Source organism: Diadema setosum, chromosome 11, assembly GCF_964275005.1.
Source record: "Diadema setosum chromosome 11, eeDiaSeto1, whole genome shotgun sequence".
Classification (NCBI taxonomy): domain Eukaryota; kingdom Metazoa; phylum Echinodermata; class Echinoidea; order Diadematoida; family Diadematidae; genus Diadema; species Diadema setosum.
In genome coordinates this window covers 10,646,501-10,674,473 of record NC_092695.1, presented here as the reverse complement: position 1 = coordinate 10,674,473, position 27,973 = coordinate 10,646,501, and the positions used below count along the sequence as shown (strand labels likewise).

General features: G+C 38.6%; 1 protein-coding gene across 1 annotated transcript in view; it reads left to right on the top strand.

Annotated features, from left to right (window-relative positions):
• LOC140235021 (TBC1 domain family member 1-like) overlaps window positions 1–27,973 on the top strand; it is a 119,240-nt gene that overhangs the window by 16,445 nt on the left and 74,822 nt on the right. Inside the window, exon 2 of the mRNA XM_072315060.1 lies at window positions 25,146–25,820. Within this exon, the coding sequence (XP_072171161.1) occupies window positions 25,146–25,820 (675 nt within the window). The remainder of the gene's footprint in view (window positions 1–25,145; window positions 25,821–27,973) is intronic.

Genomic DNA, 27,973 nt, shown 5'->3' with positions numbered 1-27,973 from the left:
TGGCTACAATGCAAAGTAGGGCAATGATGCTGTGAACCCACAACTTCCCTATTTGTTTGTACAGTGGAATATCACACTTCTGGTCAATAAAACAGCAACCTTTGTCACCCCTCCCCCTTCCATACGGGGTAATCCTGGGATAAACAGTGTATATCTATGCCCATTAATTTCTTTTTCCATATCCTGTCTGTAGTTTGTGTATTTTCACTTGTGTTTGCAACAAGTGAGCGAGTTAATTATTGATTGAGTTATTGAGTTAGGACGAGAAGGGCATTCAAATTGCATGACGTCAATGACGATCATTGTCCTGCTTTTATGGTAACATGTGACATTGCATGCCTGCAGTTTGCTGCATCTCACTTTGGAGAAGGCTGATTATGACTTGAATGACTTGTATCACATGTGTATGCCAAAGATATCTCGTAATTTTTCACAATGCCACACAACATATCTCATTTCAAGGAGTTGTTTTTTGAATGGTGTGCATATACAGTAACATGTTAAAATGCAATTGCCTGATAATTTGCTCTGTCGGCAATGAGTGCGCTCATTTTTTAATGTTTTTTTTTTTTTTTTTTCCACTGGCATCTCTAATAAATTCAAAAGAGAAGGAAAGGAAAGGGGAAATAATTGGAGAGTCTCTATAACAGTAACTTTTTTTTTTTTGTGGTGATGTGCTGGGTTCATTGACAATAATGTTTAGAGTTTGCTGTTCTTTATTGTCCCTTGGCAGTATGTCAAAGCACCTTTTGTTCTGTGCCATAGTTTTTAAAAAATCCTTGGCTGCTACTTGTATGCTCGGCAATTGAGAGTATCAAGCAGTGGCTTCATGTGATTCAAGTTTAGTGTACACTATGTACCTCTTTCTATTGAAGAAACAAGCTGGCAGGAGTTAACCATAATCCTTTCAGAACCATTAGGCTAGACATGTAAAGATGCCACACAGTGGTAATGATCAAGTTAATTATAGATGCCATTTTGAGACCTGAGGAAGATGATTACCATTAGTTTCAAAGTGATCATTTGGATACTTTTATATAATATAAAAAAAAAAAATCTTGAATACCAATGACTTGGATGTGTGGCTAGAGGCAATGGTTCTTGTGTGATGATTCATTCCATGAAATTGGGTTGTTCTGCACTATGTCAGCCACAAACACCCACACTATTATGCTTCTTGGTGGGGTTCCATGCACAACTTCACTCCAGCCCACCTATCAAAAGCTATCATGGTTTGAGATCCCTCCCTCAGGCTTTGTTATGGCAAGATGATTCATCGTCTTTAAGGCTTTTCCTTCTTCCGATTCCCAGCCTCCACACCAATAAGTCTTGCAGGTTGTCCAATGGCATGAACAAACAAACATTAAGGAACAAGAAATGTTCAATAAACTGTCATAATTGGAATTATTGGTTCTCTGTTGGAGTGATGTTTTGAAAGTATTTTCTCCACAACTTGATGTGATGATAAATACAACTTTTCTTTCTGCATATTATATCCCAATGTGAACCCATTAAATGTAATAGTTCGGAAGATGTTCCATGTACTGTAAATCTAAATCATGATTATTACAATGTGCATGAGAATAATATATAGTCATATGTAGTGAATTAGTCCGTGTAAAGCATGAACAAGTACTGGGCACATATCATGGTAGCATTTTCTTACTCATATTTTTGAAATGTATGTTTATTACTCATAATATGACTCATTCACCTGCCTGTAAAGTGGGCAGTACAATTTTGCATTTGTCTACCTTCCTTTGTTTGTGTGGTTGATCAATAGGAGGCTCTTTGTGCACAGGTTCTACAGTGTAGGTGTGCAATACCATGAAGGCTCAGTTGTGTCAGTGTTTGCAGGTGATGAGACAAAGCTACATTGTGTATAGTTGTAGGATGATTCCACACAGTAGCAGGGACTCCACTATCTAAAGGGGATTTGTAAATTGATAACCTTGTTTGACAGTTTTCCTTGAAGGCCTATCGTGTGAAATATATCCAGCCTGTGATGCAGAGTACTGTAAACAATACAGTCAAAAGTTCACTTGAGATTAACCAAAACAGTGGAGCATTGATCAGCGGAATTAGAGTTGAATAAATTTCAAGATTTTGCTCAGATGAAAATATACACTGCATTTGGAGCTTTTCCAGATTAACTTTAAATTAGCGTCACACATTCAGATAAGAATTATTATTATTAACGAGTAATGTGTGATCTCTTATTTCACATGGTGTGTGCGTATACAACTGCTTGCCATATGTTAAAATTCCCATGATCTGCAGGCATTTTTTCCCTTCTTTCTTCGTCTTTTTTTTTCTAATTCCCTCATGAGTAGAATGCTGAGCCAGCCCGTTCAATTAGTCAGTGCCTCATGTTTGATCTCGTCTAGACACCGTGGAATTATCAGATTTGGTCATGTCGCGAACTCCCCTGCAGCTTGCTAAGCTAAAATCCTGCGGTCCAGCCTTGCTGCAGCAGTAGGCACGGACGACGGTGCTCTAAGTCGGGGCATGATTTGTGGTGGCAAATATGCCAATCATAAACTCAGCCAGGGATTCATTTCATTTGTCAATTAATAGTCAAATCTCATCTATTTCTCTTATTCTAATTCCCTTGAGGGCATAGCCTAGAGAAAAGTTTAGCCCCCGCCCCGCCCCCCCCCCCCAAAAAAAAAATAGTGAAAGCTTGCCTTGACTTTACTTAAATGATCAATCAAAACAACACAGCAACCATCATGCTGAGCTAGTATAATAATAATAATAATTGATATGATTTATATAGCGCCAAATCCACTCTGCAGAGTGCTCTAGGCGCGGAAGGAAGAGAAAGTGAAGGAGATAAAGGACATACAAATATCAAGTACATGTAATAAGTAGTCAAATTGAGGCTTTAAACAAGTGAGTTTTTAGACTGCTTTTAAAGGAGTCTGATGACGAACAATTTCTTACGGCTGAAGGTAAGTTATTCCATAAGGTGGGAGCAGCATGGCCAAAGGCACGTGTGCCCCATATTGTAGTGAATCTAGGAATTGTCAGAGAACTGGAGTTGGATGAGCGTAAAGATCTAGCAGGGATGTAATTATGGAGTAAGTCAATGTTATACTGAGGAGCAGCGCCCTGAATGCAATGAAAAGTCAAAAGTATCCTGGAATAGAAGTTCCTGATTAAAATTCAAAGGCATTTCAAAGGCATTTCAACACAGACACACACAGAGAAATTGAATTGATATGACATGCTGTATACGCCGAATATTTCGCGAGGTTTTTATTTTCGCAAATTTCGCGAGTCAGCTGCTATACATGAAATTAAAAACATGCGAAAATATTGACTCTAATGCCGATATGACGTACGCGTATAATATTTCTCTGTTCAGTATAAGACTCCACGATCGCGAATTTAACCACTCGCGAAATTGTCAGGAAGTCCCAATTCGCGAAAATTTAGACTCGCAAAATATATGGCATATACAGTAGGCCTTTAGACATAAATTCTATTATATGCAGCATGCATCTACATGTAGGCCTACTGGTACTTCAATAAGGAGGGAAAGAATTTCATTGAAATATTTTGCTCATTTTGAAATAGTGCAACAAACATTCCAGAGAAACTGCATTTAAATGGGTAAAATACTGATTGCGCAGTTTGCGGAACTAAAAAATTGCTTTACAACATATTTCTGAATATTTCAAGATTCTGCACACATGGTTCAAGCAATCTAGTGATTTTTGCAAGACCATTTGAATAGGCCAGTTTACCAGTTCATTAAGGATATTTTCCTTGAGAACTGACCAATGAGATTCTCAGTACACTTGTTCATACAATAATTGTCTAGCATTTAGGGAATCATATTGGTATGCATTATGTTTATATAGCTCTACGTTTGGTGATTATCAGATCAGCTATATTGTACATGGTAGTCGGGGACAGTCTTGCTGTAAAATTTACATGCAATTTTTATGCCTCCGCCACGAAGTGGTGCCGGAGGCAGTATGTTTTCGGGTTGTCTGTCCGTCCGTCCGTCCGTACGTCCGTACGTACGTCCGTCCGCTTTCGTTTACGCGATAACTTGAGTAATATTTACTGGAATTTTACCAAACTTGGTCCAAGTATGAAGTATGATGGGGCAATTATTTGATTAGATTTTGGGTGAAATTGGCTGAAGGTCAAAGGTCAAGGTCAAATCATGAAATTGTATCCGTTTACGTGATAACTCAAGACTGGATGGAGCAAATTTCACCAAACTTTGTTGGAAGATGATGTATGATGGGACAATTACTTGATTAGTTTTTCAGTGAAATTGGACAGAGGTCAAAGATCAAGGTCAAATCCTAAAATTTATCTGTTTATGTGATAACTCAGAACTGGATGAAGCAGCTTTCACCAAACTTGGTCCAAGGATGATGTATGATGGGACAATTAGTTGAGTAGATTTTAGTGACATTGGCAAGAGGTCAAAGGTCAAAAGGTCAAGGTCAAATGCTACAAATGTTGCAATTTCCCCTATATCTATGCAATGCCCGAAGGTATTTTCTTGAAACTTGGTGTGGACATGTACTACTGCGTAAGGATTCTCCAGAGAGAGTTTCATGTCATAAGGTCAAAGGTCAAAAGGTCAAAGGTTAGGTGAAAATGTTGCAATATTACTTTTCTCTCAAATGCTTCAATGTATCTTCGTGGAACTTGGTACATATGCATGTACTGTCTGGCAGGGATTATCTAGGGAATTTAGGGGTCATGGGTCAATAGTCAGGGGTCAAAGATCAAGGTCAACTCCTCAAAATGTTACTATTTCCCTCATATACTAGTATATGCAATGCTTGCATTATTAGTTTCAAAACTTAATACATGCATTACCTAATGGAGATTCTGCGGGAAATTTCCAGCCAGAAGGTCAAAGGTCAAAGGTTAAGGGTCAAAGGCCAGGTTTCAATCCCCCCCCCCCTCAAAAAAAAAAAAAAAAAATATTTTGTACCGTCATCACACTCTTTTTTCATACCTTGGAAATTACTCATTGCATAAACTTTCCCAAAATTCCCCAAATATGTGTACCTGCACTCTTAGAAAATTACAGCAAACCCAGTTCAAGACATTTCTGACAAACCTGTCATTTCAATATTTTGCCAGTTATGTGAAACTGTCATGGATCACACATTGTGAAAACATTGTACTATACGCCTATTGGGAGAATCATGCATTATGGCGGAGGCATCAGTCGCCATAGCGACATTTCTAGTCTCAGTATGTTACATGCACATTGCTTTATAGATCACTTGATATACAGTGTGCATGTATAATGGACAAGCTTGAAAGAAACCTCTACATGGCCAGAAACAGAGCTACATGACAAGGGAATCCTATTTGATGCAGCATCTCAATATACCGTCAATGTAGGTGCTTTATATGTGAGCAAGCCTAATATTAAAGGGAAACCTCAGTCATGATCCAAGCCCCCTATGTGAGTGTTATTTTTTTTTTCAGTCGAAATACATGTGTGAGATGTCAGTTTGCTGAAGTAGTCTGCATATGAGCAAAGTGAAAATGACTGTGACCCTAATTAGTTGATTGCCCAGGCCTGCTCTTGTCAATCAAGTTACAGTAATTGAAACCATGTGTTGCCTTATTGTTATGGAATAATTGCATTTTTGTATACCAGTGAGTATTAATACCTTTTGATTTGGTCAGCTGACCATTGTTCATATGACTGTGAGTGTGATGAGCTGTATACTGTAAAACACAATATTTTCGCGGTGTGAAATTTTTGCGAATTGGAGCCGACGGCCTTTTTCGCCGCATGAAATATTCGCGAGTTGCCTCAATGCAACATTCAATGCATATAGTGTAGACAAGAACTTTCATGTGCATTTTAATTTCATGAATCTTGGCTCTCGTGAAATTCGCAAAATTAAAATGCACACGAATATTCCTCGTTTTACAGTACTTACTAGACTTTGAGTGCTGATAGAATCATAGTGAAAAGTGGTCTGGCATACGATATAGATATAAAGAGATGATGTCAGTAGATGCAGTTGATGGACAGTTATAGACAACTGTAAAATTTCTTTAAAGTTCTTAGAAAATCTTTAAAACTTTCAGATACAAGTCTTGTGACAGTACATTGTTCCATTCATTCGTGGCAAGCTGCACTAAATGGAAATGATTGAGAATGGTTCCTACAAGTGTATGTAAGTACATTGTACATACTTTTAAGAGTAGATATAATGCTTTGAATTTATCACTGAAGGTTTATTTCTATGTACCGTAAGTAGTATACTACACTTCAAGTCTAAAGCCACTTAGATGGGGATAGTTTCTACATATATAGCAATTCAAAATATTTTATTTGTTCCTCATAGGGAAACATTGTTTGTTTTATATGCATACATGTGCAGATTTTGCAACAATTACAAATTGTTGAGTCTCTTTTTCTACGAAATACATGACTCGGTTGATCATGATGTATTGAATGTCATGCCAGTGAGTGAGTTGTCCTTTAAAGGTAGGGGATACCTTTTACAGACCTCCCAAAATGCAGCAAAACATTAAATATGAACCTCAGGGGACTTGCTTAGGCCACTGCTTAGAAATTTGGAAGTCAACAGTTATCTAAAATTTGAATAATGCACAAAACTCAACTACTCAGTAGTTCTGTGTGTCAGCCACACTTAAGCCTTATTGTTAATTCTTCTGTATTTGTGATCTATAAACACAAATCTAAAAGTACAAGAGCTGATGTAATAACATATAGAGTTTGTGGCAAGAATGTATATAGAAATGTTTGTAAGTGTTGATGAACTTTCTTTACAAAATATACATGATGGACACACATGCAGTACATGGGTCTGCAAAGGTAGCCTAGTAATGTACTGGAATTTACGGTGAGCCCCGAAAACAATTCAATTCAAAATCTAACGGTCAAAAAAATGTACTAAATGTTACCTTCCACTTTCAATACTTCATGGGAGTTTCTAAAATGACACTCTCTTCAAAATACCACCGTATTTATACAACTCTTCATTTAAGGTGTGCAAATGGGATTCCCTACCTTTAAAGCAATTTTTGTATATAGAGCCTACACAGGTAGCTCCATGCACATACTGTACACCTGCGAAGGCAGCTTCCATTGTTTGATTCCTTTCTTATTTGACCTCAAGCTCTGTCAGGATGGTTGATAAGGATAGTTGCCAGTGTAATCAACACAGGGATGCTTCCTTTCTGGTGGAGGCCATTTTAGTCACAACATGTCCAATGACAGCATGAAAACCCATTAACATAATTCATTTAGTCTTAGTCTAACAGTAATGTCAAGAGTTGTCAGAAACTATAAAGTGTAGGTACAATTTTTATCAGGAATATTGTCATTTGAGAGAAAGTTTCAAATGTGCAAATTATGAATGCATGCATTACATGATTAATGATCAAATGCAAATTATTTTGTGAGCATAAATGGCAAAATATTGCTGTGGACATTTAATCCTAGATTCCTGAACAGCATGCTTGGATAGTTTGGACTATACAAGTAGGTACCGTGAGTACAGGTAGATTTTTTTTTTTTCACTGTGAATATGAAAACATTTGTATTGGTAATTAGATTGTCAATGCCATAGAGCAAAATTTTTCAAGCTGATTACGTAGGAGAGGCTTATGGTGATCACCACCCCCCCCCCCCCAACAGTTGGATGAGACTCTGCAGCATTTCATTTTTTTTTTTTCTACAAATCTTATGCTGGTTTTGAATGATGGGTAAGATAGTAGATCCTTGCAATGAAATTTGACATCACATGTTTCAAGCCAATTGTTTTACAATAGCTGACGCTATTGTGACAAAAGAAATGAATATGTAAAGATTCATTGTATGATTAAAAAGGATATGAAGGAGTCATGGAGTGCAATACAGACTTGATGACATAATTACAAGGTTTTAGAATTCCGTAGCTTTTATGGCAAAGACTCTATAGATTGCTCAAATGATGACCATGGATAGGAACACAAAAATTCCTCAGAAGCAACAAGTCAGTCGTACACATGTATTCAATGGTTGCCATCTAAAATCAGAATTAAAAATCCATCATCTAAACTTTACTAGTCTTTTTATACCGGTATGTATGAATGAGAGTATTAGACCCATTGGAGAAACAGTATAAAACATAAACTCTCCAGCTATAGATGTCATGCCTTTGTATTTTTTTAGGAGAGATTTTGGTTCAGAATTTTAGGAATTTAATAATTTATAATTTTCCATTGGTGGGATGAAAATTTGCCTTAAAATATTTTCTCTATAGACATTCTAATGTGCCAAAGAAAGTGGGAACAATTCAGACATCCTCACACAGAGCCATGTGAGGAGTATTTTCATTTTGTTTCCACTCATAATTTTTATTGGTATCTACTGTGACCGAACAAAGTTTTAGACCATTCAGATGCCTGTGCAGAGATGATGTAAGGAGTATAATTTTTTTTTTCTTATTTTTTCATGTAGGGAAAACAATTGTTGTTGCATAAATCCAAGATTTAAATGTATGCAGTGTGTGCCCTAAACCTTTTGAACACTCTATCAACTCTCTTGGAAAGAACTTTGAACTCCATAGAGTCCTGTTTATTGACTTGCAAATAAGTTTTAGAGTTGTGTACATTTGTGCCACAGCAGTGTAAATTTGCTTTCAATGTGTAGGGGATATAAAATATCAGAGAAAAGTTCGTTTACTGATGTTTATCAGGACTGTTTAAGCGTATCAAATGCAGATTTTATGATATGTTCTTCAAGAATGCCTTAGCAGTTGTGACCAAATATTTTCCAATATTGTATCTCACTTCCTCACCAAGCTAGAGCTGATAAAGAGGTCAGTTGAGGGGTGAAAAATTAATGCCACCCAAGCTCTAATCAGTCACAGGAAAACACTCATCACGGCAGTTATTATTCACAAATACTGTAGCATAAGAGATGCTGATACTGCTTACATATGAAAAGAATGTTTGTGTGCCAAAAGGAATGTATCTGCAGAGGAAGTTTTATAAACTGAGTTATTTTAGATTAAACAAAATAGAAACAAATTTTCATACCCTAAATTGGAATTAAACGAGCAAAGTGAAATCCATTGCATTATGAGCACAATATCAATCACAGTTTGAGTAAAAGTTGGATAATGTCTTGTGGGTTCATGGCCCGATGAATATTGGTATGGCATTGACAAGATATTGTGCTGAATGTGTACAGAAAAAATCTTGGTCATGCGACAAATGTTGCTAACATTAGACCTAATATGCCCTTTGCATGATGTGTTGCTCAGTAGAAATGTTTTCTCATCATACTGTACGAGCTGAAATTTTCGCGGTGGTTTTATTTTCGCGAATTTCGCGAATCGCCTTTGAACCGCGAAAATAACAACACGCGAAAATAACGTGCAAATAGTTACGTTCAGTTAGATCATCGCAACCGCGAAATTAACAACACGCGCAAATGTCCTCCAAGTAGCAATTCGCGAAAATATCTGTACGCGAAAATTTCAGCTCGTACAGTACTGAACATAGGATTTTTCCATGTAGCTCATCATTTAAGGAGGAGGAGGGTTCTTCTTGTTTAATTTTGGTTATATTGAATAAAGCAAATAAAGAGTACTTCATTACAGTTATGACATCACCCAAATGGTATCCCTGCCATGTTATGGTCAGGTGATGTGCTGGCATAAAATGATCACACCTGTCCATGGTGATTTAGTGTACTAATCAGTGTTTTGAATTGTCTGCTTCAGTCCCATTAACAGCTATTGAAGTTATCAGATATTTCTTTTTTCTTTCTTTCTCCCTTTTTGAGGGGAGCTTCTATTCATCCTCCTACAAGTAGGGAATGTACACATTGCATTATACACCTTTCCATTCATTGCAGTCTATGAATGTAATTTTACCACCTCATTGGGAAATAAAGATGGGTGTGTGTCACAGCTTTGCAAACAATGCGAAGTAGCTAAGTACACAATTGGAGGTTAGCCGAGTGTATTCTGCTTTCACTTCATATGATTGTCATTCTGACTATAAAACTTCCAACAAGAGATGGCATTATGCCAATTTGTTGCCAAAGTGAGTTCCCAAAAAGGGCATGGTAGTTCACATCCCATGGAGGATTAGTTTTGAGTAGTGCAGTCACCAGTGGTGTGAATGGGTACACCATTCATGGGCTTGGGATGATTTTTTTTTCCCCCTGGATAAGAATCTGTACCAGTTTCTATTTTTCTACTGTAGTCACTGCATTCAGTTTGTCTAATCCAGTGGTTTTGGCTTGACTATTTGTCTATTTGTGAGATAAATCAAGAGTTTGCTGAAAAAATATTAATTGCCTGTATTGTGCTATTATTGTTAAATCAAGGAAAGCCATTTTGTATGAAAAAAAAATGTACATACTTCAATAGTAACTGTTGATTGGAAATCATAAAAATACAGAAAAATTATGCTAAAAGTTTGTGTGTTTTTATAACAATTTTTCTTCGTACTTCCTGTATAAAGGCCCTAAGTGTTTGATATATAATTTCATTGTTGTTTTTAGCTCACCTGAGCCAAAGGCTCAAGTGAGCTATTGCGATCGCCCTTCGTCCGTCGTGTGTCGTCCATCTTCTTCTTGAAAACCCCAAGACCGATTTTCATCAAACTTGGCAGGTAGCATCCCTAGGGGGTTAGGAATTCAATTTGTTAAAACGGGCACCATGCCCCACCCAGGGGGCCCCCAGGGGGGCCCAAACCCCCCAAAATTAAGGAATCTGTAAAAATCTTCTTCTCTGGAACCAGAAGTGATAGAGCTAAGTTAATACTATGACTTAGTACATTGATGACTGTAGTTTCAAGTTTGTTCATGGCAGAATCAGGGGTGCCCCCCTTGGGACCCAGGGGAGGGGGGTTGGGAGGGGAGGGGTTCTAATGGGGCCTAAATTGTACGTTTTCATCTTCTTCTTGAGAACCCCATGACCCATTTTCACCAAACTTGGCAGGTAGCATCCCTAGGGGGTTAGGAACTCAATTTGTTAAAATGGGCACCAGGCCCCCAGGGGGGCCCAAACGCCCCAAAATGAAGGAATCTTTAAAAATCTTCTCTAGAATCAGAAGTTATAGAGCTACAATACTATGAGTGAGTACATTAATGACTGTAGTTTCAAGTTTGTTCATAGTAGATCCAGGGGTGCCCCTTTTTTTTGGGGGGGGGGGGGTTGGCTGGGAAGGTCCAAATGGGGGCCTGAATTATACATTTTCATCTTCTTCCTGAAAACCTCGTGATGGATTTTCATCAAACTTGGCAGGTAGCATCCCTAGGGGGTCAGGATCTCAATGTATCAAAATGGGCACCATGCCCCACCCAGAATGCCCAAGGGGGCCCCAATCCCCCAAAATTAAGGAATCTTAAAAAATTTGGGCCCTTTATTGTACATTTTCATCTTCTACTTGCGAATGCCTGATCTAATTTTGGTAGAGCTTTGAATAATTTAGATTAGTGACTGCGTGAAAGGTGAACTTGCGATACTCAGGTGAGCGCTAGACCCGCGGGTCTCTTGTTTTTTTAGAATTTTGCAACTTGACAAGTACTTGCAGAATTAAAAACTGTGTTTTGTTTTTCATGTTGAAGGTAGGAAATAAGTAGATTTTCCCTGTAAAACTTGATAAATCTCTTATCCTGTTAATGTGCTTCTTGATCATGAATGCAGCCATTTACATTTTCTTTTTACAATGTGTTAAATATTACACAATATTTGCAAAATTTATGCCATTTACTATAAAGCATACCCTTGAATCTCAATGTCAGAGTGCATTGAATATCATACATTATCAATACTTGTGTCTAAACAGGGAGGTGGCCCACCTCCCTGGTCTAAAGGCACTTGAGTTAACTTTGATACCAAGCTTCAAAATCAGCATTCAATAATCCATCCAAACTTGACCTAGTTGTACAGTTAGCAAGCTCACTCAGGTAGAGCAATGTGTCTCAGTCCAACAGGAAGACAGGATGACACAATAGAGATTAGGCACAGTAATCTGTATTTGCTGACAGTTTAGTTCAATAACAAACTTCTTTGCCACTCGATAAAGAAAGGGCATCTCCACCATTCATGTCAGCTGGCAAACAAAACATGTGAACAGTCAACCGATTGATATTTTTATATAGATTTATGTTTTTTAGGTAGGTAGCCACAAGAAAATAATGCTGACAATGTGCATTTTATGAATTTCCTGATTGCATTATCATTTCGACATCTGGCTGATTGGACATACACTGTAGATATATTCCAGTAGCCAAGGAAGCAAGTTGCTGCATATTCATAAATTTTGTTCACAGATCGTGATATTTCTTGTTAGAACTGCAATACAAGTTTACTCTAATACTTGTACCATGGACGTACAACTTTGCTTTACAAAGCAGTCAGCCAGTTATAGTAAGTGATTTTTCCCCCATAGTTCATTTAGGCCAAGTAAAGAAAAAAATTATATAAAATATATTATTGGGGTCTACATACATCATTCATATTAGTTTCTCATCCCCATCTGTACCCAAATCGTTTTTGTTTGTTTGTTTTGTGTGTGCTTTTTTTTTTTTTTTGGGGGGGGGGGGGGGTTGCTTCCGCATCAAAGAAGTGTGTTGTTTGTTTTCAAATGATAAAAATCAAATTTTGATTGATTTTTGCTGTTTCCAGCAACTGAACCTCGCACATGCACAGCCTACATATTGTACCATACTTTTACAAATAAGTGGAAATTAGACTACCCGAAAAACTAATTATGCACCAGCCACTTTTGGGAAAAGCCATAACAAAATAAAAAAAGAAAAAGTGCCCTCTTCCTCATATTTTTTTTTCAAAATGTTAGGATGAGAAACTATTTTTTTTTAAATTTTGCTGTAAGCCTGAAATGAAGACTAAACAATATATTATGAAACTGATTATGATAATTTCAGAAACCCCATTATCCATTGGTATCTGTAAATAGAATGAAGGCCACCCCACCAGAAAACGTACCTGGATAGACATCCAGGTATTGGTGTCAGTTCCAACCTTGACATGGCCCTATTGGTCACAGAAAAAACAAATGCGTATTGGATATATGATATATTACAGTCAACATGGTGGTCACAGCATGAAGATACTGGTGTGCCCTCTTGACCAGAGGTTATGGATTGAAAAAGATGACCCCATAACTCACTCAGCTAGGAACTGGTTCACCAATGACCATGCTCGCTGCCCCCAGGTAGTGGTTAGAGTAGATCAAATACCAGCGCTAAGTCTGGTCTAGTATCTGGATGGATGGATGGATGGATGGATGGATGGAGGGAGGGAGGGGGGAGGGATGGATGGATGGATGGATGAACAAATGAATGAATGAATGAATGAATGAATGAATGAATGAATATGAATTACATATATTGTCCTACAGTATATGGAAATCCATCATTACAAAATGTAGCACATGATTTATATCAGAGGAGCAAATGACATTATAGCCATTTTACATATCAATACAATTTAGCAAGATTTGTGGTACATTTGCTCAATCAGTACAACAGAATACATTTGTTGGTCATGACGCAATCATGTTTTCTTGCTAATATTTATAGCATGCATTTTCATTTGAATTTGATGGGAATGTTTTGAAGAGCATTGCTTGACAACCAATTTTTTGACAGTAGGAGATTCGTAGTGATCAAGTGATAAATACCCAATAAATTTACACAGTCAAAATCAAGATTCTGTTGATGGGTTTCTTGGTATTGTGACCACAAGTTTCTTAAATGGGATGGTATAGTTTTGGTTGAGATGGAGCTTTAGGTTTTAATTTTTAGCTCACCTGAGCCAAAGGCTCAAGTGAGCTATTGCGATCGCCCTTCGTCCGGCGTCCGTCGTGCGTCGTCCGTCGTCCGTCGTGCGTAAACTTTCTACATTTTCATCTTCTTCTTGAAAACCCCAAGACCGATTTTCATCAAACTTGGCAGGTAGCATCCCTAGGGGGTTAGGAATTCAATTTGTTAAAATGGGCACCATGCCCCACCCAGGGGGCCCCCAGGGGGGCCCAAACCCCCCAAAATTAAGGAATCTGTAAAAATCTTCTTCTCTAGAACCAGAAGTGATAGAGCTAAGTTAATACTGTGAGTTAGTACATTGATGACTGTAGTTTCAAGTTTGTTCATGGCATAATCAGGGGTGCCCCCCCCCCCCCTTGGGACCCAGGGGAGGGGGGTGGGGAGGGTCCTAATGGGGCCTAAATTGTACATTTTCATCTTCTTCTTGAGATCCCCATGACCAATTTTCACCAAACTTGGCAGGTAGCATCTCTAGGGGGCTAGGATCTCAATTTGTTAAAATGGGTACCATGCCCCACCCAGGGGTCCTGGGGGGGGGGGGGGGGGCAAACCCCCCAAAATGAAGGAATCTTTAAAAATCTTCTCTAGAATCAGAAGTTATAGAGCTAAGATAATACTATGAGTGAGTACATTAATGACTGTAGTTTGTTCATAGCAAATGCAGGGGTGCCCCTCTTGGGGGCAGGGGGGGGGGGGGTTGGAAGGTCCAAATGGGGGCCTGAATTGTACATTTTCATCTTCTTCCTGAAAACCTCATGATGGATTTTCGTCAAACTTGGCAGGTAGCATCCCTAGGGGGTCAGGATCTCAATTTATCAAAATGGGCACCATGCCCCACCCAGAGGGCCCCAGGGGGCCCCAATCCCCCAAATTAAGGAATCTTTAAAAATGTGGGCCCTTATTGTACATTTTCATCTTCTACTTGAGAATGCCTGGTCAAATTTTAGTAGAGCTGTAAATGATTTAGATTAGTGACTGTGTGAAAGGTGAACTTGCGATACTCAGGTGAGCGCTAGACCCGCGGGTCTCTTGTTTTTTGTGAGATAATGAGAAACCACTTCTGAAATATGAAAGAGTATACAATCCTAAAGTTATTTGATGAAAATTGGCTTTGAAATAGCTGAGATATCCAAAAACAAAGTGGTCGAGTGCTCCTAATAAAGGTTGGTCCCACCTTTCATTAGGACCACATCGTTTTATCCAAAAACAAAGTAAGTCTGAACACATTTCTAAGAGTAGCTCTTGAAAAATAGTTTTCATCACTGTAATTTATATATTGGTTCTAGGGTTTCGATTACATTGAAATGCAAATTAATTACCCAAACGATATTGGTGCTTACATTTCAAGTGTGAACAGCACTTCAGGTCCCTTGACTGAAAAGAACCTGTAGGCCTACATAGAAAAAAAATAAAGTAAAAAAAGATAAGTAAAAGCTGTCCAGAAGTATAAATCATAGGTGAGAAGTGACCTTCTGTAGGCCTACATGCTGTATAGATTGCCAAGATCATAGACATAGTTTTTGCACTGAAATTGTGTGAACGTTCCAAGGTTCTTAACAAAGTATAACAAAGCAAAATAAAGCTTCAGATGTTTTCTCTGGCTTGAAAAGCGCTACAGAGATTTGTTTTTCAGGACTGAAGGCTTGTAAAACATAGATATTGCTATTCACAAGTTCGTTTGTTAATGCTGACTTCTCATGTTCATTTCATGATGTGTTGACATGTAACACATTTATGTCATTGAGTGGTCTGTTGATGGGACTCGTGTGTTTAGTCTAGACTTTATATGCGTAAATTCTGTGCACAGTCTTGAGATGTTCTTGTGCATGTATGTGTGTGATGTTCATGTGTATCATGATCATCACCAACTGTATGGTTCATTAAAAAAAAAAAAAAAAAGATATTGCATCTTTTAAAGATTACAATCCTGTACTGGTATTTGTATGATGAGCTAGGATGAAATGCCCCGATGGTGCCAGTAAGTTTCATGCATTTCACCTTGACTTTGTACACATTGCAGAAAGAGAGAGAGAGAGAAAAAAAAAGACACATAGATGTATGTGTGTGTGTGTGTGTGTGTTTGTGCAGTGTGTTTGAATGGGTGATGAATTCACCTACATGTACAAGGTGCTGACAGTAATAGCAGGGTGTTAAAGGTGATTGATGCCATGTGGTGTCTGAAGAGGAACAATAAATCAGACATAATTTCCCCCTTCATGTTATTACGTGGATTACCATGGTAGCCATCATAGTCTAGAAGGATATGAATGGGCTGTATGGATCGCATTCCTATGATTGATTGGAATGTTACCTTTGCTTGAGTTTTCACATATATATCCCAGAATGCACCATCATTGAGTGTCACCACCTTTCCAACTGTGGTGCTGTCTGTCCACAGAATTTCATGGCCACTTCAGTGAACCTTACCTCCTGCTTCATAATGCACACCGACATTTGTGGTAGTAACACAATGCACATTTAATTAACGTGAACAACTGTGTTTGCCATATAATATATGTAAGTATAATATTTTGGAAATCTGGACATGAAAGACAATTTTGTGAGTGGTTGAATGCATGATATTATCTGGATATGGAAAAGAAGTGAAATGAAATGAAATGACAGAGAGACATAGTGAAGAAACATGATATGAATATTAAGCCTATTCCAAAGACAAGCATAGTGATTTCTCACCTTTGGCACATTGTAGCATGCACTTTTCGATATGGAAGGCAACATTGTCGGGAGCGGTTAATTTTTCGAATTTTGCAAAATTGTTTGCAGTTTTGCAAAATTCTTTAAAAAAAAAAGAAGAATGTGCCATTTGTACCAAACTTGATGTAAATGCAGTCCCTGTGGAGTTCTCAGTGTGACACTTGGAAACTTTAAAATATAGACAAGTTCATTTCCCTGTCAATCACTTGGGTAAGGGTTGTTTTGTTTTTTTTGATAAAGATAATAATTGTCAAGTCAGTCGATTCTGAAGTTTATGTGATAATCTAAGTTCATCAATATGATTATACGCTGAACACTGCATTCCGTAAAGGGGGGGGGGGCGCACAAAATATTTCTGGTGCTACTTCCGGGTTTCATTTCATTTGTTTCTTTATTTCTTTTGTTTTAGCAAAAAATAAAGGGGGGCGCGTGCCCGGTGCACCCCCTTGTGGATCCACCACTGCTGAGCATGTATACGATAAAAGAATACTCATTTCAAATTGTGTTGGGCGCATGATCTTCTAATTGTCATCTTACTGAAAATTAGTAACCTCCCTTTTTTATATTTCAGTTTTTCATTCTTTTTCTGCAAAATCCCTTTCTATGAGGTAGTCTATAACGACTGCCTTTAAGTGGGAAACTGTGGAGGAACTAATGAACTCATGCGCAGAGTCGCATGGTGAAATCACAGTCACGTTGCGCCTCAGCTGCACGAAGGCACTCTGGCGTGTAAAATGCGTGACAGTCACAGGAAATCAGTTTAATATGCTCCTTTATTATCCTTCCCAGTGGAAAGTCTTGCTGCAGCTGATTCTTTCGGCCTGCCTTTCTTGTGAAAGATTGAAATCGCTAGGTGGGAAAAAGCTGTCCCAGTGACGTCATCAGAGCATTAATGGGGGAAAAATGGTGTACAAAATGCCAATTTTAAGGGTGTGTGCATACAGGAAATAAGTTCCAGTGTAGAACAGAGCACTGAATGTAATATTTATGTGATTGTTGGACTGATACAGTGAATTGTAGACCTCTCATTTCCTGGTCTGTACATTTTTTTTTTTTTCTCGCAGAAACGGAACAAAGTCCAAATTAAGCTCCGATCTATTTCCACTAGAAAGGAACAAAATACTAACATAGATACCATGTTTTATTATTATTATTAGTAGTAGTAGTAGTAGTAGTATTAGTATTATTATTGTTATTATTATCATTGTCATTATTATTATTATTATCAATGTAGGAGTTAGGATTTTAGAAGAAATGTGGTACACTGGAGCTGTTGAGTGTTTTGAATTGAAACTGATCATCGAGACTCGATTTGAGGATGTTGTTTCCATGTTTCTGTGTACACATGCTCACAGCTGCAAAAGTTAATTTTGTGTATCTATTCAAAGAAGAAGTGGTTGGTCATTACTTCTGTCACCATGATGCATTATCATTGGTTGCATTTGCCATGTGCATTTCTTTGCGGATATAACAAATATTTATATGTATTAAAGTTTGCACATGGTCTCATTCTGTAGTTCATCACTTCATTTTTGAGACATACAAGTGTACTTCCTTACCCCATATTCTATTCCCCTTCAATGAATTTGAACACATTTCAACAGCAGGAAAAAAAAAAAGAAATAGAAGAAAATACTACTGATATACAGTTGTGGTCCATGTGAGTATATGTCTGCCTTTTTGTTTGTCAATTTGTGTCTGACAAAGATTCTGCTAGGATGGAATACCCTAACTGGCCCAACTTCATGCAAGAAATATACTTGGTTGCCATTAAAGAAGAATACGAGACAAAGATGTGTCTAGTTCGTTATTATACAAATGATGCACAGGATAGAGTGTGTTAGTGAAGGTGCGGCGCGCTCGAGAGTATTGACAATGGTGCGACATGCACGAGGCGTAGCCGAGTGCATGTTTGCAACCGTTGTCAATACTCGAGAGTGCGCCACACCTTCACTAACGCCACGAAATAATCCTGTGCATCATTTGTTTTATAAAATGGGTCAAAAACTAAAAGCATTATTCACGTACCTTTGTGGGTCAATACCAGTCAGCTACATGTAGCACTCGCTCAAAAGTCAAGATGTCCGAAGATGTTCGTCCCAAACATTTACGCACGTCGCACTCGGAAATCCCGCACATAAGTACTGTACGTACGTATAAGAGTATACGTACGCCACGTGTTATGCACAAGAAAGGCCGTCGGCTGTTGTGGCAGCCAGCGGCCCGAACTAGAAGTTGTTTACAGGATTGACAGCGCATATAGTAGCGCGTGACGCACTTTTAACAACTGATTGAGTGCGCACTGCTAGTGTAAACATTGTGACGTACGTGTACGTCAGGCCAGGGAGGTGGAAGAGAGACTCTTCTTAGTGCATTTACTAAGAAATTAATGCACGCACACGTGACTCATTTCAGCGCTTCCAATTGGCTACATTCTTGAACCCATTTTATAATACCGTTTAGCTCAGTAAAGGTAGACTAAGTGTAATTTAAGGCATGTGTCTTTGCAGGGCACAGTAAGAGCGAGAAGGTATCACACACCGTATGTGTGATACCTCGGTAGAAGTCAAGTCGCCCAACATGAACACATAGTGATATGAGGGGGCTTTGCAAATAATGAATAGCTTCCCATACGGCCTTTTAAATTGCCAACCGCAAACAAATCGGGATCCATTTAATTCCCATGTGGGGCAAGATAAAAGTTATTGGATCAAGGGAAGTGCTTTCAAGTACATGCAATTAAGCAACAGCAGGACATTTAACAAAAATGAAACTACTCAGTAATTGCATAGATATGGAAATTGGGATTGTGTTCCAATTAACATGAATATGCATTACATTACAAACTGCCATCAGATCTAATGATAATGATAATGATGTGGAAAATTTGTATAGTGTCTAAATATATCACAAAATGTTTTGAAGCGCCATACAGATGATGAACACCAATGAAACATAGACAATTGACAAAAGAAACAAACATATAATCAGTTACTGTAAAAGTGGAAATTTTCACCCATTTCGCGCTAACCAGATGCTAGTGCGAAAACAAAAGCACGCAAATATTTTTGCATGCCATATGTTCCAGTAGTTAGTGTCCTGATTCTGCGGAATAAAAAACGTGTGAAATCCATCTTACCCAGCCAAGCATGAAAAATTACTCGTGCAAAAATATCCACTTTTACAGTACAAGTTCAAATGATCCATGAATTACATAATCATCAGTATTGTACTTCAAATAGGTGGGTCTTGAGTTTCTTTGTGAAGGCGTCAATGGAGGTACAGTAGAATCCTGAGTACAGGAAGGGAGATTGTTCCAGAGAGGGGGGCACAAATGGAGAAAGCATGATTACCGTGACGGTTGTGGGTTTGAGGACCATGTGCAGACTGTGCTCCAGATGATGATCTGAGCTTTGTTCATGTTGCTGTTTTTGGTTTGGAAGAGATCAAGTTAATACAGAAAGCTTTCATCGGTTCTATATAGGGAAAGACTTACCACAACAGCATTAAACATCAGCCAATCTTAAAGGGAATTATACATCAGCAAAATTTAACTTTTCAAACCATCTTTTCAACACACATTGTATCCTATATAGAAGCAAATTCCAATATCCAAAACCTTTCTGGGATCACCTCATCTCCTTCATTTGTTTGCTATACAATGCAAAATGCCTCTTCGTTTCTTTACAAAAGGGAAATAAGGCACCCACTTTTATTTTTCCAGCATTGATTCTTGGCCAGTAATGCATATCTATCATGTTTTACGTGTAATTTGTGTATGGAGTTGTTCATGATCAAATGGGGGTAAAAATGGTAAAGCTATCCAGTCAAATTAAAAGGATAGTTGACACTTAATTTTGTTGTGATGCCATCTTAGAGTAGCATGACATATGACTTTGCAAAGAGCTCTTTTTTTACTATGATCTTTATATAAGGAGTTCTTTTTTGACGTGGGTATGATTGGTATATCAGCTTTCCACAGTAACCTTCAGCAACCTTTCATATGTCAGATTTAATCTTGACCAATGTCCAGTGATGTAGCTGTTGACCAGCCCATAAGGCAAAGGATTGTGTATTTTTGGTGGTCAAGATAACAAATAGGGTAAGGACACTTGACCTACAGCAGGGAGTCAATCACACTTGGCCAAAGTGTCACATAACAAAACATTCAGCTAAATTTGTCTCAAATGAGAATGTCAGATGTGCCTTTTCGTATTTGAGTACATCAGCTTCTTTAGTGTGGAAGTTGCAGGGCTGTCAGGACTCCTGTTGTATTTTGTTCAGTGTTTCAAGCCATGGGAGGTCCTGTTGTGTTGAATTCTTCCCACGTGAAAACAGAACTTTCATTTCCATAATATTCATAGAAATCATGCAGTGTGCATTGCAGCACCTGTACACGTCACAAAATAATTTCAAAAGTTAGTCCATATGAAGACCAGCTCTGTGCTTTCCTTCAAATGTAGAAGGAGGGATTTGTTTTGAATTATTTCAGCACACACATCTGCATGGGCTAGTAGTGTGATACCTGTTCATTTGTTCAAAGAGGTGAATGATTTAGTATGGCCTCTCTTTTAAATTTGCTTCATTAATCTGATTGTCAATTACTCTGAAGTTACTAAGCTTTGTTTCTTGATAATGGGGGAATAAAGTGCATGATCATTTGTCTGATAGTTGTCATTATTTTAATCATCACTGTTTATTTGAGACTGTGCTTAAGTACATTCAAGATTAACTCCCATCACTAAAAATCTACTTGATCTTTGATCTTCCATAGGCAAGGCATTTGACGTTTGCAAATGCATATATGATTGTCGCAGCAGTCACAACACTTTACAATGTAGAACTGTGTACAGAACTCTGCACACACTGAGCACTGAGGGGAATTCTTGTTTGGAATGTTTGGAACAGGTAGATGAGATTTCCATCTACAGTAGACAAGTTTAAAGCTGGAGCAAAGTGAAAGGGGGTGGTGTGGGCTGCTCATCCTTGAAGACAGACCCCATTCACACTGGTAAGTTAAGGATGTTCTTGTGGAGACCAATGCAGCAGATCGCATTCATAGCCTTTTCACTCATTATCATCATCTTAAGAAATAATAGTTAGTTCTGCTGCAGTCAGAGCTGACACCTGTTATGTGTTTTCAGACGAGTTTGTGATTTCATCCCCAGACTAGATGGGGATTCCATGTGCTTCACTTTATTTTCCCCTCCGCGCCCTCTTCATGCGGTGGCATGAAGGAGCATTCCAGGAAGATATAATCCTTCTTCATATTAAACATGGATCTGTTTCGTATCTAAGTTTTTTGCAATAGCCATATAAGCCTGTATTAAACAGAAGAACGATTATTTTGAACTTACTGACCAATGTGATATTGTGACATTACTTTCAGCCTCAAATACATGCCACATATATTTTTTTTTTTTCCAAAGAGTAATTTTCTAATTTCTTTGCTCGAGGCATACTTCTTTAAAGGGACTGTACAGTTCTGGTCGAGGTAAGGATTAAAGGGAAGGTAAACCCAAAGAACAATGTGGATTGAGTGAAAGCAGCAACATTAGTAGAACACATCAGTGAAAGTTTGAGGAAAATCGGACAATCGATGCAAAAGTTATGAATTTTTAAAGTTTTGGTGTTGGAACCGCTGGAGGAGGAGACTACTAGAGGATATGACGTATGAGTGGACAACAATACAAAGAAAATATAAAGGAAATTCAACAAAAATTCACTTTTCTAGAATTATGAAAGAGCAATGGACCAACCGCTTTCAGAAAGCAGGGGGAATAATTGCTACCCTTAACATATGTCAACATCAAGTTGATGGAATTTGTAATTTTCATGAAAAATGGATTTTTGCAGAATTTTCTTTATATTTTCTTGGTATTGTTGTCCACTCATACGTCATGACCTCTAGTAGTCTCCTCATCCAGCGGTTCCAACATCAAAACTTTAAAAATTCATAACTTTTGCATCAATTGTCCGATTTTCTTCAAACTTTCACTGATGTGTTCTACTAATGTTGTTGCTTTCACTCAATCCACATTGCTCTTGGGGTTTATCTTCCCTTTAAGCTTTTAATGTTTTGTGAGATATTCAGAAACCACTCTATGAGATGTCAAAGAGCATGCAATTCTAAGGGGAATCAAAAGTTTATGTGATTAAAATCGGTTTCGAAATGGCTGAGATATCTCAAAACAAGGTGAAACAAAGAGATCCTAATAAAAGGCGTGGCCTGTCGCCTTTTATTATTATCACTTTTTTTGGATATCTCTGCCATTTGAAAACCAATTTTCATCAAGTAAATGTTGAATCCTTCTTAAAATTACATGCTCTTTCACATATCATAAGAGGTTTCTCATTATCTCACTAAGGAATGTTATAAACCTGAATCACACCTCAACCAGTACTGTACAGTCCCTTTAACTGTTTGTACGCATGTTCAAAATTGGAAAAAACATATGTTATTCATTTAGGTTTGAGAAAAGAACCATTTTACTAGTACTGTCATAAGGAGAACTGTTGTTTTACTGCTTTTAATAATTCCAAATCAACTTTTTCTCTGGATTGCGATCTCTGCATGAAACAGGAGTCTCTTTTACTGGGAGGCATACTCTACAAGTCTTATTACCGTCCGCAACTTTTTTTGTATCCAGCGTCCATATAACAACCTGATGTTGTGGTGCTGAAAGGGTTAAATGACATTGGAAAGGCCATGAGTGTGCTCTTGAATCTGACTTGGGGTCTTCACTCCAGGGACCAGGAGAGGGATTCAGACAGCTCTGCTGACCTGAGCTGCAACCTTGCTTCATGTCTACCATGCCACTTTCCTGGTTCTTGAGTTCTCTCCTGAATACCCCCCCCCCCCATTCATTTTTTTCCCCTCTCTTTTCCTATATTCTCTCATTCACTCCCTTGAAAGACTATACGCGTGGTTGCAATGTGATTGGTTCCAGTGAAGTAAAGTGACCTTTGTTTGTCTCTGTGCCCAAACCTACAATAAAAATGGCAATGAGAGATAGAGGGATTGAGAGAAGGAGAGAGAGAGAGAGATTTATAAAGCCCCAAACAAGTCATTATGTCTTGTCACATGATAAAGCAAAATGACCTCATGCACCAATTGTTTAACCATCTCCCCACTGTTTTTTCATTGCAGTCAGTGGTTGCAGGCAAGGAGAGATGTGGGTGTTTTGCAAGGGGTTAATTGGTTCACTTTATGACAGGTGCCAGGGCGCTCAGAGTTTACACTCAGTGGAGTTGGTGCTGGGGTTGGAAGAGCGCACAGTCTGTTTGAACTGTGGTAGCTGGCTGGTGGGAGTGACGGCTCCTGCTCAGGCTCTGGGAGTAACGCTTAATTTGATGCCATTATGGTCGTCTAATAGCAAAATAGAAAATAGGGTAGAATTATATATAGTGCTCCCTGAGAGCATTGACACAGTCACTCCAGCGTTTGACTTCTGCTTGTGAATCGTCTCTGCCTGTGAGACTCTTTGTATCTGCCATGATGATGGGATACGGATATACATCTACCTCCTTTCGGACTCCATTTTACTATGGACGCATCGATCGAGACTTCAGCGATGTTGTATGTACTTCTAAAGCACATTTTGCATATTATCTGGTTGCAGTTAGAATTTATCTAATTCAAGTTGGGGTTTTTTTCTCACTGAAATTGCACGAGATTCAGCGAAAGCCGAATTCCATAATTTTCCCTCTCATGGCTGCAGTACAGCTGTACATGGTAAAATGTGCAAAGGAATCATCCTGTATAGGATTCCTGCTCTTTTTATGATGGATTCAGTTCCTTTCAAGATATTGCCACGATCATGGAAAGTCTGTTTGCCACTTCGACATGCAGAATGACTATAGTGTATGCCACCTGTTGAAAGAGTAAACAGATATGACATCCCCCACTTGTTTGTTGTTTATTGTATCAAACTGACAATTTTATCTGAACCTCAAGGATTCAGCAGCTTGATGACTTTATCAAGGGGAAGGGGTAGAGAAAGCAGAAAGCATATTTCCATTAAAATCACAAAAGAAAACACTTGCTCTGAAATATTATCTTTTTAAACTGCACTCAGTTGGTTCATTCTGTATATTTTTCACTTCATCCAAAGATAACCTAGGTTTTCTGAATCCTTGGCTCGCCTAACCTAATCTTTGACATGGTGTTGTGTCAGATTTTGTTAGTATTTTCTAGATCATCTTTTGAGTTGTGATTTTGCAGTTATGGTGCATGCCAGGTTTGCTAAGACTCCTGAAAAAAGTGTCATGGACTTGGTCATATTCTGTATTGAACGCCGCTTGGTGGGCATGTCCATTTTTTTTTTCAGTGTGTGTAATTCTCTGCAGTAGTCTGGACACTTGCGCTGTCAGTGACTTAGTTAGAGTCATCTATGAAAGGATATGTCAAGAATACCAGTGTTATCCCGTTGAGGACGGGCTGATTTTTCTACAACACGCATTTCCCATAGACACTTTCCCAAGTATACTCAAGACTCATCCTCAATGGGTTAAGATAGTGACTGTGATTAAATTCACTGTCTTCACACTCCCAGAATTAATACAAAATTCACAGCTTTTCTCTTTTCTTTCTGATTTATCTTGTCAGGTACATGCTGTTGTGACCAGCATTCGAGAGTCAGACAAGGAGAACATCCCCCAGTCCATGCAGCAGGAAGGAGTGAATAACTCAGAGGCTATGGATAATGTGAAAGAGTCCAACTCTACCATGTTTGAGGTCATGTACTGTGGCCGGATATCTGTCAGTCACAAGCGTGCCCCGCCCACCTTCATCGATGAGTCCATCGAGAAGTTCAAGGAGCACGAGATGGCCATCCAGCGCAGGAAGCGCCACTTCTCTTCTGACGACCGGCAGCGCTCTGCTTCCGATGGGGCAGCCAAGGTACCCTTCCACTCTCACTCCCTGGACATTGTCCAGGAGGATGAGGAGAAGTCGCGATCAAACCTGGACCTCCCAACGGCAATCCGCAACCTGCAGAACAACAACTCAAATGACTCCTCTCGGCTTTGTACCGAAACCTCGCCGCTCTCTGCCCTCGCCAACCCGCAAAGTCACACGGACGGGGAGGCGACCACCACCGGGAGGCAGTTTGGGACGTTGCCGCGTATGGACTCTTACACCAAGCTAATGACCTCGAAGGAGAACACCCACAACAGGACTATGGTGTTTCAGATAGGCAAGAGTGTGCTGACCCTTATCAGTCTGGACAAGAAATCCTTCATGATGACCAAGAAGTTCAGTGAGATCTCATTCTGCTCTCAGGTATGTTACATTTTTATATCTCATGCCATCTGTGATGTGATATAATCCTTATAGTGTCTCAGGCCATGCTTGAAGATTTTGCATCCCTGCATATAAACCTCAGTCTTCTGTCCAAATTCATCATGAAATACCAAAAAATTGAAAGTTCTGTACAGAAGAATTTTACAGGTTTTAGAAGATACAGATGATTTCTCTTCACTCCTACTGCCATGTTACTTTCAAGTTTATTCTTATTTTGGGCATTTAAAACACCTCTGCTAACAGCTATGATGGGAATGTGAATAAGATATTTTGTATTTTATTCTAGCTCATGTAGAAGTTTAGATTATGACTATCATTACTGCAGTCAGTTGTGTTACATGTTTCCTGTATATGAAATGTGCTGAGTACCCTCACACTGTTTATGAATTGGTGAAGAACTTACCCCCCCCCCCCCCCCACATATTAAAGGACAAGTTCACCTTCATTAACATAAGGATTGAGAGAATGTAGCAATATTAGTAGAGCACATCATTGCAAGTTTGAGGAAAATCAGACAATCCATTCAAAAGTTATGTATTTTTGAAGTTTTTGTGCAGTCACCGCTGGATGAGAAGACTACTGCAGTGTGTGATGTCACATGCGTACAACAATATAATGAAAATATAAAGAGAATTTCACAAAATTTCATCTTTTGAAAAAAGTACACATTTCCTTGACTCGTTACTGACATATGTTATGGGTAATATTATTCCCATTGCCTTTAGAAACAGGCAAGTCAAGTGCTCATTATGCAAAAAAAGTGAAAATATATTGAATTTTCTTTACATTTTCTTTATACTGTTGTACACATATGACATCACAAGCCTTAGTCTCCTCATCCAGCGGTTCCAACACAAAAGTTTTAAAAATTCGTAACTTTTGCATCGATTGTCCAATTTTCCTCAAACTTTCACTGATGTGTTCTACTAATATTGCTGCATTCTCTTAATCCTTATGTTAATGAAGGTGAACTTGTCCTTTGAGTTCAGCTGAACAAATGACAGTTATAAAAGGAGCTGCCATAAATTTGTAAAATAAAGAAACTATGGACTGTATGCCCATTTTACAGCAGGTAATAGAGTAGGAAAGAGTGAGCAAGAGAGAGGGAGAGAGAGGGAGAGATGGGAGAGCTAACCCCTGGGCGAACCGTGGCTCAGCGTTCATTTCCACTCACGGATTAAAATCCATGCAGCACCATATCTCATCCAGCGACGATGATAAGGAAGATAGAATTACAGCATCAGATAGGTTGTTGTTCTACCTATGCCCTGGTGTTGACTTACCATTTTGCGATATTTACATTATGCAGTGACATTTCCATGGTCAGTGCCATAGTCCCTTCACCTCAACCCGACCACTCTCCTCTTTGGTTCAAACTACTCCTTGATCTGCTTTCACTATTAACCCCTTGAAGACGATTTCCGAGTATATTTGCGCCGGTGTCTATGGGAAATGTGTGCTGTAGCAAAATCAGCCCATCCTCAATGGGTTAATGTTTTACAAGGCACCTTTAAACCTTTCATATTGCATAATGGTGTCCTGGCGTGTATTTGTTTCTTGTTGCATATTGTACATTGTTTTATATTCTACCAAATAAATGAAATGAAATGAAATGAAATGAAATAATGGTGATAAAGCATAGGACTCCAAAAAATTGTCGTAACCTTATCCGTGCTAGGGACTTTGAACAGTGTGTACAATGCTGTTTGGTTTTCTGTGCCAATTGGCACTTGAAGCACATAAAGGATTAATCGCATTCGCATTCTAATTATGGACTACTTTATACATTTATTCCCTGAGGTGGGACCATATTTCACCAGTTGAAAATGACTGCAGTGGGATTCAGGATCAAATGCTTTACAAGCTCTATTCTGGGTTGGGTAATGATATTACTGGACAGCCAATATTAGGATCATTGTTTATGCTGCAGTACTTGTGAAAACCAGTAGTGACTGAAATAGGCAGTTTGTAGTTATGTCACTGTTACATGTATTGCCCAAATGCACAAACACAACACTGTCACAATCATTGGTAAGCACTGTAAAGTAGAGCAGGTATTGAAAATGCATGCAGTAATAGTACCATCTGAAATGTGAAAAACACAAATGTGACAGTCATTTGGCATCATTCAC